This window comes from Pyxicephalus adspersus, chromosome 4 (genome assembly GCF_032062135.1).
Source record: "Pyxicephalus adspersus chromosome 4, UCB_Pads_2.0, whole genome shotgun sequence".
NCBI classification, from domain to species: Eukaryota; Metazoa; Chordata; class Amphibia; order Anura; family Pyxicephalidae; genus Pyxicephalus; species Pyxicephalus adspersus.
In genome coordinates, this window is record NC_092861.1 from 1,734,460 (window position 1) to 1,746,095 (window position 11,636).

General features: G+C 42.2%; 1 protein-coding gene across 8 annotated transcripts in view; it reads right to left on the bottom strand.

The window, feature by feature from the left end:
- Window positions 1-561: 561 nt before the first annotated feature.
- Window positions 562-11,636, bottom strand: part of NCOA1 (nuclear receptor coactivator 1) — a 121,797-nt gene continuing 110,722 nt past the window's right edge. For 5 of the 8 annotated variants that reach the window (XM_072407218.1, XM_072407215.1, XM_072407213.1 and 2 more), the window contains 8 exons: window positions 11,325-11,556; window positions 10,696-11,013; window positions 10,208-10,309; window positions 9,511-9,928; window positions 9,129-9,303; window positions 7,930-8,113; window positions 7,238-7,315; window positions 562-6,387 (listed from right to left, as the gene is read on the bottom strand). In XM_072407218.1, coding sequence (XP_072263319.1) covers window positions 6,220-6,387; window positions 7,238-7,315; window positions 7,930-8,113; window positions 9,129-9,303; window positions 9,511-9,928; window positions 10,208-10,309; window positions 10,696-11,013; window positions 11,325-11,556 — 1,675 coding nt within the window. In that variant the 3' untranslated portion in view covers window positions 562-6,219. The remainder of the gene's footprint in view (window positions 6,388-7,237; window positions 7,316-7,929; window positions 8,114-9,128; window positions 9,304-9,510; window positions 9,929-10,207; window positions 10,310-10,695; window positions 11,014-11,324; window positions 11,557-11,636) is intronic. The other 3 variants (XM_072407217.1, XM_072407216.1, XR_011920190.1) reach the window with 2 other exon arrangements.

Sequence of the window (11,636 nt, forward strand, 5' to 3'; positions counted from 1 at the left end):
TTTTATTTCAAGGGAACAAATTTAGCAGAAAACAGTTTTACTTTTTTTTTTTGCCTTATTAAGTTGGGGGGAAATATGAAAAAATCCCGACGTTTGCCATTTTTTTTGTAGTTTTTTTCTTAGGAAAAGAATCACAATATAAAACTTATGGTTGTAGCTTTTTTTTATTCTTTTTTTACGTTACGAAAAAAGCAGCTGGCTAAGGAATCTTGATCCAAAAAATGGAATAATAAATTCTAGCAATTTATCGAAATGCTCCAAGGTAACGGGCCTGCTTGTTTCCTTTTTTTTCAATTTTTCTTGTTTTTTCAATTATTTTTTAGTAGTAGGACTTAGAAACAAGGCCCGGAAAAAAAAAATGTGTTGACATGCTGGTTTATTTTTACAAGTTTTAGAAGTCAGGTTTTTTGGATAAAGTAAAAGGCGTCCACTGTGTAAGAAGGGAGAAAACAAATGAAAAAGTAGTATCGGTAGCTTTATATACAGCACATCTGCAGCAGCAAATAGAACAAAGTCATTTACTTTTGAAAGAAGTCACAGGCACTGCTTCTTTTTCTGAGCAAAAAAAAAAAAAAATTACAAAATTGAGAGATGATCCCTACAATTCTCATTTCAGCTCCTATTAAAACAATGACTCGTTCTGCCACCTAGTGGCCAATCTGAAAAGTGCACAGCTGTCACAATAGGAAATGCTATCTGTGTATAAATGAAAATTATCAATGAATTTATGAACCTGGAGGATTCCCACCAGGGAATGTTAGAGGGAAAGTCAGATTCCTAGTTTTATCAATAGAGCTCTGTGTTAGAAGCATTTTTTTTATAGAATGATACTTTTTCACATACACACTTTTTTATTTTTTTAAAATTTCTTTTAATTGTTAAGTCAAATGGGCTTTAGTTATAAAATATTCCTCCAGTTAATTCATCTGAAATTCGCTGCCAATGGTCGAATCTCTTTAAAACTCTAATTTCAGTTCCTATTAAAACAACATATTGTTCTGCCACCTAGTGGCCAATCATCAAAAGTGCACAGCTGTCACAATAGGAAATAAATAATTTGAGCGAATTGACAGGGGAATAATTTATATAGAGAGCCGAAAGGGGTAGCAAAAACACTAAATAGATATGAAAATGAGCAAAAAAAATTATAAATTAAAAAAAAAATATTTTAAAAGAATTACAATTGAATTTACAGCTGGATAAATGAACTGTTCCTGAAATCATTTCAATGGGCTCTATTTATAAAACAGGGAATCTGACATTCCCTCTATTAATCCCTGGTGGGAATCTTCCAGGTCAATGTGTTTCAATGGCAGTATGTATCTATTTATAAATTATTCCCCCAAATTTGCTGACAGATTGTCACATCTCTCTACAGGTTTCCTATTAAAACAATGACTTGTCCTGCCACCTAGTGGCTAGTCATTAAAAGTGCACAGCTGTCACAATAGGAAATGAATAGGAAAGAAATGAGTGAATTGACAGGGGAATAATTTATAAATGGAGCCCAATGTATTGATTTGTAAAAAAACCTTTCTCCATACATTTTAAAATCTTTAATATAATTTTCTTTTTTGCATATCCTAGGAGTAGACCTTTCTATTCCAATCTATAAGAAAATTGGAATAAAAGGGAAATTAAAAAAGATAAAAGGCGGTGCCTGTGACCTCCGAAAAAACAATGCTTACAAAAAAGTACAATACAAGTCCTTTATACTTTTCCCGACATCTAACTAATTAAAAAAAAATACTGGTGTAGATACTGATTTCCTTCCATGTACAAAAAACAAAAAAACAAAAAGAAAAAAGGCCCTGTTCTTAAGAAAAAAAACAAAAACATTTATACAGATTCCTGATGCGTGGTACCACTATGGGGTACGGGCAGTAGGAATATCCTGAGTATAGATTACATTGTTATGGACTTAGTAATGGCGAGTCTGGAGGGTATAAAACGTCCTAGCAGCAGGTTAAAGCGGTTACTCGTCTTAGATTAGACAAACTGACAGCCACTTGCAGGATTTTTTTGTTTTTGTAATACAAACCACTCTGTTGTGTGTTACATCAGATGTATAGCAGGGTCGGATTTAAGAAGCAGGTGACCTTCAAGGGGCTGGATGAATGGGTTTGTCATAGACCCATTAGTGGGCTTTATAGTTAAGACGGTTCAGACAAATTTTGGATCTTTTTCATCAATTGTAAAGGATTTTTAGGATTTTTCAAGTTGGAATTGGGCATTTCTATTCTTGTATATTCATTTATGAATGGAAGGGTAGGTGTGACTTGCAGTGGTTGTGCTTTAAATTGGCACAAAGGTGATGGTCATACCTATTCAACCTCCCAGATATAAGGCGGTTCGAATCATAATAAAACCTTTACAACTTAAAAAAATGTCTTCCGGTCCATAACTTTATTCTTGGCAGCTTTATCTGATGGAAAGAGTTGGTGATCTCCAACCCAACTCTTGACCAGCTTGTCCAGCTGAATCAATTTCTGGTCGACCCAAATCTAGATTAGCTTGGCCAACTGAAGCAATTCCTGGTCAACCTAGGTCTCCAACCCAACTCTTTATTGCTTGTTCAGCTAAAGCAATTCCTGGTCAACCCAACTGTTGACCATCTTGTCCAATTGAAGCAATTCCTGGTCAATCCAAGTCTTCAACCCAACTCTTACCCAGCCTGTCCAGCTGAATCAATTTTTGGTCAACCCAACTCTAGATTAGCTTGGCCAACCAAAGCAATTCCTGGTCAACCCAGGTCTCCAAACCAACTCTTGACCAGCCTGTTCAGCTAAAGCAATTCCTGGTCAACCCAAGTCTTCAACCCAACTCTTACCCAGCTTGTCCAGCTGAATCAATTTCTGGTCAATCCAACTCTAGATTAGCTTGGCCAATTGAAGCAATTCCTGGTCAAATCAGCTCTCCAACCCAACTCTTGACCAACCTGTCCAGCTAAAGCAATTCCTGGTCAACCCAACTCTTGACCATCTTGTCCAATTGAAGCAATTCCTGGTTAATCCAAGTCTTCAACCCAACTCTTACCCAGCTGAATCATTTTCTGGTCAACCCATCTCTTTATCAGCTTGTATAATTAAAGAAATTCCTGGTCAACCCTGGTCTTCAACCCAACTCTAGATTATCTTCACCAACTAAAGCAATTCATGGTCAGCCTAGGTCTCCAACCCAATTCTTGACCACCCTGTCCATCTAAAGCAATTCCTGGTCAACCCAACTCTTGAACGGCTTGTATAATTAAAGAAATTTCCTGGTCAACCCTAGTCTTCAACCCAACTCTTGACCAGCTTGTCCAGCTAAAGAAATTCCTAGCATGACCATTCACTGGATAGCCACCATGAAGGAAATGCATTTAAACACCCTAGTCCGTGTGATAAATCACTAATGCTAACGATTTCTTCGCCAGCATGGAGATGTCAAACCAACGTCAGCAGATCACATGGCCCTTGGCCATTGATGAGCCCTAAATGTTTGGTGCCAACATAGAAGACACCTGGGTTTTGAATCCGACCCTGTTTCCTGGTGGTGATAGATGTACATTTGGTTATTGATACACATGTGAGCTGAACCCTTCTTTTCTACGATAGGTTTTTTTTTTATTTTTGAGTGGTCAAATGAGATCTAAGTGGGTCTCTGTTGGTTTTGGAGTAGATCTTAATTTCATTTTTGCCAACCATTTAGCCAAATATTGAAATACAAATGGCGGATGTCTCAAAGTTGACATAAAGGGAGCGTCTACCATGGCAGTGAAGATGGCATCATGGGGAAACATGAGGATCATGAGCATTATGTAATCATAACCACATGATATTTCCCTAAAAGGAACTGATCAAAGCAAGAATTTTTTATGCTGGGCCAATATTCTCCGACCATCTCTAGAATCTGAAATTCAACAAGGAACAATGATCTCTACCACCTCGGGCCAAGACAACTTTAGAACTGATAAGGGTTACTATGGCTTACTTGTTTTTAAAGGTTTGGGCTTATTGGGTTAGTGGAACTCTAACTTCAGCAGATACTTCTATCTCCTAAGACCTTTATCTGTAAAGTCTTTCCATACATTCAAACACATGTACATTTTCTAATACTCATTCAATTCCTGGCTGTGCAACTCTTCATTGCACAGCAGGTTTAAGTCCTGACTCATGCCATAACAACGCCCCGTGTACCCACTTGGGTAATGGGCAGTATCAATGGTGGACCCATTGGTAATGCCCAATATGTCCAGCCCATTAACACCCCAGTGCAGCATGCACTGAACTTTTAGAGTGCAGTACCTTGACACGGTGTAAAAGCTTCTCCAAGATATGGGGTACAATGCAATTTGGGGGCCTGTAGACTCTTGTTATCAAAAGCTGCCCACCCATCTTCTCCTAAAAAGGGGGATGTAGAAGAATAGAGCAGTCACATTTTTTGATGACTAATGGGAATGAGGTGAAGTTGTGTTGATAAAAGCATTGCATGCGAAGTTCCACTTTAAGCCTTGATCCGGGACGCAACTAGTTTTGGGGCATTTGTAGAGGGAGAGGCCAGGTTGTTGATTTAATCCAGATTCTTTTTACTGGTCACGGCATGTTTTATTGAGTTAAAAGGTGCCCACTTCATCAGGGTTGCACAGAACTATTTTGTTTAATGTTGCAACCATGATGAAGGAACCCTTGGAACTCCATAAATAATAGCCAATCGGGGCTACAAAAACAGCCCGGCATTCTTCTACCAACGCTCAGATGATACCATTACCCTTGGACTTAGTGCTGCCTACTAAAACCTGTCACACCTGGCTGAAATATCCACATTCACCAGGGTGCAAGGTGCCACCACCTCATTTCCCTAAAGATGCCCATTACACTCCCATGTAGACAGGCTCTCGTTACCAATACATCAATATGTATTTCCTTGGTCGTTCCCTCTACCGGGTCCATTTAATGTGAATTATTTTTATAAAATAATGAACATTAAATCTCTCAGCAATGTGTCAAAATGCCATCCAGCTTCCCCAGATACTCCGAAACCAACACAGCCCACGAGCGTTTGCTCCCATCTTATCTTCCCCTCCTTTCGGCTGAACATTGAACGAAACAAAAAAATGAATATATGAGGAAAATATGGATGAAAAGCGTATGTTCCGAAAAATGGTCTTTCCCCATACAATAGATGCGGTGTAGGTTTCGCGGTCATAATGTAGGCTTCAGCCTTCCTCTGCCTTGCTGCGGTTGGCTTCTGCAGAGGAAATTGCGGCAAAAGGCCGCCGTTAGGTCACTCATCTGTTCGTTATCTGAGTATTAGCATATATAACAAGAGGTGAAAGGGGGTTTACAGCACTTTTTGAGGCTGTCCATGGTCAATCTCACTGACCTCCTGAATACATCAGATGGCAAGAAAAGCAAAAATTCTCTCTCTCTCTCCTATTTCATTCCTTATTTGAAAATTTTTGTGTTTTCAAGAAATTCGTCTCAGGAAAAGATAGCGGGCTGCCACATTTTGCTGCTCCAGCAGCAAAGAGGGTTAAAAAAACAGGCCCTAAAAAGGTGCGCAAAGCAGGCCTTAGAAAAGACGTGATTGTACATACAAGCCAGTAGTAGCTCTACAAATGCACTTCAGCTGCAACAACGATGCGCTTTACCTCAGTATAATATATATACTTCTCTCTTTCTCTCTTTCTTTCGTTCCTCCCTCAATCCCCGCCACCCGTAAGATACCCAGAACCCTTCAACTCTCCTCTCCTTAGGGTTCCACATCAGTGACAGAACCAGCTGAAACTGACATTCTGCGACATTCTCTCCGGGCGCGTAAAAACGCCCGTTCCTTTCAGTGTCATCACAGCGACTGTGTACAAAAATAAGTATCATCTGTCATTTGGCTCGAAAAGGGGACCGCCGGTCCGATTGTCCAGCCCTGCAGCTCTCTCCAATCGTCCGATGCTGATCAAATGCTCTCTAAAAAGAGGGCTAAAAGGGATAGAAAAAAACAAACTGCGGCAAACTTAGCCATTTTCCTCCGATCTCCTTAAAAAAAAAAAAAACACTTAGCAAAGCGTCTTTGCCTAGCAGTTTTTCCGACCCAAATAAAAAAAAAAAGGATGGCTGCAGTTTGAGATATCAAGGATCTCTGCAAAAACATAGAACATATATATGTTGCATATATATATTTCTATAGCTTGTCTTTGTTACAAGTTGCATCCCCTTGCTTTAACAAGGTCCGGTCAATCGGTCATTCGGTCAGCAGCTGCTGTAAGAGGCTCTTCTGTTGAGCTTGGGGGGTGGTAGGACCAGGTGTGGTCTTCTGAGAGGCCATGGGTCCTGATTGGTTCAGGTATGGGTCCCCACCCACGAGGTTCACTGTGCACTGGACATCTGCAAACACCTGGACTTGCTGGACCTGCAGGGGGGAGGAGGACAAGGACAGTTTAGGAGAACTGCAAAATAACAAGCCTTTGATAAAAGTACTTAACGTAAAGTAAATTCTTAATCTTTGCCTTTTCTGCTTTTTTCGTTCCCCTTCCATAAACAAGCTAATGATATATTTTCAATAAAGCATTCATATTACAAATCTTATTATATATTATAGATGGGAGCAAACATCATAATGTCTTTCTGTATACATTTTTAGATTTAGTAAAGATATACATATTACACCATAATATTGTGTATTTGCCTGAACTTCCCTGAAAACTGCCGTAGAAGTGTGATAAAAATTTTGCATATTACATATGGGGGCTTGTCCGGGATCACCAAGCAAAACGGTTGGGGGCTCGTCCGGGATGGTTGAACCAAGCATTTGGGGGCTCGTCCGGGATCCAAAGCAAAATATTTGGTGCTCGTCCAAGATCTCCAAAACAATTAGCCAGGTGAATTTGCCTGCATACTACCCAAGAAGCAGCTTCAGATATTTCTAGGTGGCATGCTCCCTTAAAATTTACTTTTGCAATGAGCTGGAAAGCATTCTCGTGGTATTCCAGAGGGCTTGGTGACATTAATACCACCTGGAGGTGTCTGAAATCAGGGCAATTATTTCTTTATTCTCTTCTTTATCAAAGGGTTATCCTGGTACAGGTAAACCCAAAGACCCTAGAATAAAATGAATGTACCACAGCTAATGACAGTCAAGCTGCTAAATAAATTTGCATTCTTAGGTTAAACATTATATTAATTCCATCCTGTGATCATTTGTTAAATAGACTTCCAGCCTCCCCATAATAAAATGGAATATTATCAAACAAATCCCCTACCTGTCCTGTGTCTGGTTCTGTCTTTAGTAGGTCTGTTGAGTAGAGTCCGCTTGTTCTCAATGTTGGATCATTCACCTGCTGTAATAACAAGTAGAAGAAGTCTGTAAGTAACCACTGAATTGGACCAATTGTGCAGTACAGAGGCAGCTACATGCTGCTACTTTTACTTTTGATCAAACTGACCCCAGAGTACACCAAATAGCCTAAAGCTTAAGGCACTTGACCATAGCAGTGAGGACGATATTGTCAAAAGTATCAGGACTTCCAAAGGACTAAGCTAAAGCTAAGGATAATATAACATACAAAGGTTAGGCATAGGTTAGACACCACATTACAACCTCATGGTGTCACCATATAAATACAGAAAACATAACAAAATATTCTACGGCGATCCCTCACAACACCCTCTAGGGCAGTGTTTCCCAACCAGGGTTCCTCCCAAGTTTGCTTGAGCCATGGGCAGTCTGTGACTCTCAAGTCGGTTTTACAGATGCCAATGGCCTTTTTGGCTATCTGTAAAGGTGACTTTTCCAATAGCCAGCAATATAAGAGGCATTCTTCCCACTGACCACAACACAAGATATAGGAATTATAGAAGGGGTTCCCTGAGATCGGAAAGTTATTTCAAGGGTTCCCCCATGTTAAAATGGTCATCAAAGGGTCATCAGAGGGTCAAAAGCGAGGTGACATACCTGTTCTGTGCACATACTGTTCATGCCCTGCATGGGAAGAGAACCCATCTGCACCTGCCCCGTCATCTGGTTCACATTCTGCACTCCGTTGTTGCCTCCTCCCATGGACACGGTGATGCTCATGTTATTGTACATTCCTTGCTGGCCTGGACCTGGCTGGTTCTGTCCCGTCTGGCCAAATACGCTGTATATATAAAGAAGAAGATCCTTCGGTTACACTCATGGAAAGTTTGTGCTCAGTAGATTTCACCAAGTCATACGTAATAATAACACTACAAGCAAGAATTTCCCCAACATCATTTATTTCTACAATATTTCCCTTACTTATTTCTTGCAAGTTAAAATAACTAATATCCACATCTATGTAGGGATTTCCGTATCTAGTTTCTATCCCTACGATGGTTGCTAGATGAAGAAACTAAGGAGCCATTGTTCAACTATGCACTGGGTGATGGACTTTGCTGCCAAAACCTCCCAGGTAGTTGCCCCCAGATACACCTGGAATGGTAACAGCTGACCCCAACATGACCAGATACAAAATCGATGATTATGGCCTAGACAAAAAAAGAGGTCAGGGCAAGGATTGTCCAAAAACAAGCAGAGGTCCTAGTGAGCAGCAGGTTGGGTCATAAATAGAAACTAGTAAAAAGGTTAGAATCAGGGGGAAAGCAGCCTGGGAGTCTCTGAGCTGCAACACTTCCTTATAAAACACCCAAAGCCCGTTAATTATCCATAAGTGTTCCTGGATATTTCCCAGAAGTAGAGGGTAGCATGGGGAAATGCCTGCAAATTTGTGGAATACAGGTCTGTAGGGTAATATAAATCCCAACAGGAGCAGCCCTAATGGGGTTATTATTATCACGGGTCATGTGTACACTGGACTGAAGCAATGCCCTGTGGGAATTTATCCATTTTGTACTTTTTGTACAAATTTGGATTGTGAGATAACGTTCCTTCAGCCCATAGCAGATGGGCATCATACGTTGGAACAATAGTCTACAGATTCCAGACAACCTGGACTTGTTCTGACATCAAGGCGAAGCCCTGCAAACTATCCATGGGATGCCAGCAGGAGGATAGCAATGGATGGAGCAAGTCAGGTAAAGCTTTACTATTATAACAATTATGGGATTCAGATTCTTGCTGAGCAATCTACAATTGATTGGAAATGGTCTGAAATTTAGCAGCTTTGCTCTTACCTGGAACTTCCCAGAGTGTTTGGCTGCCAGTTCTTAAGGTCAGGAGACTGATACCCGGGTGTGGATGGCGTCTGCTGGAGCATGGGGCTCTGAGATGGCGTGATGCGAGGTGACATCAGAGGGCTGGTGGGGCTGAGGGATGGAGCAAATGTGGGGTCCCCTTGCTGGCCGATTCCTGCGGGAGGTAACGTCAGACTGTCATTTTGCTGCAGCAATATCATATCATTTACAAGCAACTGGTCTCCGGAATGTTACGGAGAAGTGAAAGAGAGGGTCGAATCTTGGAGTGACAACACTGGTCCTCCATATAGAACATTGAGCGACTGTTGTCACCCAACTAAGACAAATGCTTTAAAACACATCTAAGGACTGGTGCTCGTACCTGCTGCTGAGTATTGAAAGACATTCTGTTGCATCTGTGTATTCATCCCGGAGCCAAACTGCCCTCCGACATTTCCCATCATGCCTCTGTTCACCATGCCGCCTCTTCCAGCCCCTGGGCGGTTAGGCAGTGCTGCCTCGGGGGTCGTGGCCATTGGTGAGAAAGGGCTAGTGGAGGGGGGAGGGTTGATGGGATTTGTACCATAACTATGAGGATAAGGGAACTGCTGGGGAGGGCCTTGCGGGAGCCTGGATGCCCCCATGTTGACAGGCAGACCGCCCGCTGGGGGAAGGTTGTTGCCGAAGTTCTGTTGCCTCATTAGCATGGCTCTCTGCTGCATTAGTTGTTGTTGTTGGCGGTGCTGCTGGCTGTAAAGTTCCCGCTGGCGCTGAGCCAACATCTGAGCGTTTAATGGGGGCTGTGAATACCAAAGTGAAAAAGATTATTCACATATCTCTTCTCACTATCACAACCCAACAGTTCCTTCTACCATAATTCACCGCTGGAGTTACCTATGAGCAGCTTATGACTGCCATGCAATTTGCTGTAAACCAGCACTGGAAGCCCCAACTGCCATTATTTTTGCAACCTGCAATGGCAAACCAATCCAAAACCCCTCCAGTAAACCACATCACTGGTTTTAGATTTCCCCCGGAGATCATACCACACAAAACATTTGTAGGCTCTGTTGAATTACCTGAGAATTGATGGCTTGTTGCATGGTTGGCCTCATTCCCATCTGTACCGCGTTCCCAACACCAAACTGGCTAAGGATAGCCTGCCGGTTCTGGGGCAGAATCTGCAATGGAAATCAAATGCAATGCACATCAGCAAATACCCAAAAGAATCAACCTTAAGTGACTTTGATGATGCATAGACATCTGGGTCAGAGCATTTTCAAAACAACAGGTTGACCCATTGGATGAATGGTTGGTTTAGGAGCAAAGGAATGACTGGTGTGACCTCCACAAATTAAAGAATGAACCCCATTATTATCTAAATACTGGAAACAAGGAATGCAAATGGCATCTGCATTAGGAAAGTTCTACAATGCTGCTTTCTGATCCAGAATGGCTTGTTATGTTTCCTCAAGCCCAACTCATAACCCTTTCCATTGTATCTGTATGTGCATGGCCTACACATGGCATGCCCAATGGTTCCAGAAAGATGATAATGACACCTTACCTGATGCTGACCCTGTAACCTCTGCTGAAGCTGGAGCCGGAGTTGGGTGGTCGCTGTTCCCGGACGAGCCATTGCCTGCCTGGGCTGCATGTTCATGGCGTTGGGATAGGACCCTCTCTGTGGAGTGGGAGGCACCTGGACTGGCACAGGGCCAAATGTACTTTTCTGCCTGACCATGTTGGGGAAGGATCCGGGTAGGCCGGGGTTAGGTGTAGCAGTTGGGTAAGGCTGAGGATAGAGACCCGGCTTCTGGTCCATCAGAACTGGAGCCACCGGCTGCTGTGGGAATCTGTCGGTGACAACATCCAGACCACCACCCTGGAAGGAGGATAAGAGAAATCACTGATCAACCACTAGATCTCCAAGTTTCAGCCATAGATTCATATGCAATTTTAAATTTTATGATTATCTAAACTTAAAGGAGATCATACAACTACCTCCTTCTGTACGAATCATGGTACCTTGTATGAGCCACCATCAAGGTGCTATTGGCAAGAAGTCTGCGGATAAGCAAACCTCGCCATTTAATGAGAAAGATTTGCCTTTTACCACCCTGATATGTGTGACTTTACTTGTTAGCGATCTGTAGGTGCTCTTTAGTTATGTCTTTCAGCTGACAAAACAATTACCATACGCTTGGTTGGCGTCCAATGCTGAAGGTCTATCCCTACCACTGGCACCGTCTCCAGGCCCGGAGAGCCCCTCCATACCTGCACCAGCTTGTCAATCCCGAGGGCCCGGTCTATCTCGGCCAGTTCCGTCTCTTCTTTGCCGCTGAGGATGGACACGAGCTGTTCGAAAAGGATCTTTTCGTCATTCTGCCCCTCCGTGGTGGTGGGAGAGCATAGAAAATCATCAATCCTGGAGGAGAAAACAAATCAAAAGAGATAAGAGAGCTGGAGGCACAGCCAGCCATGGCAGAGGGCACCAGAACCCAATAC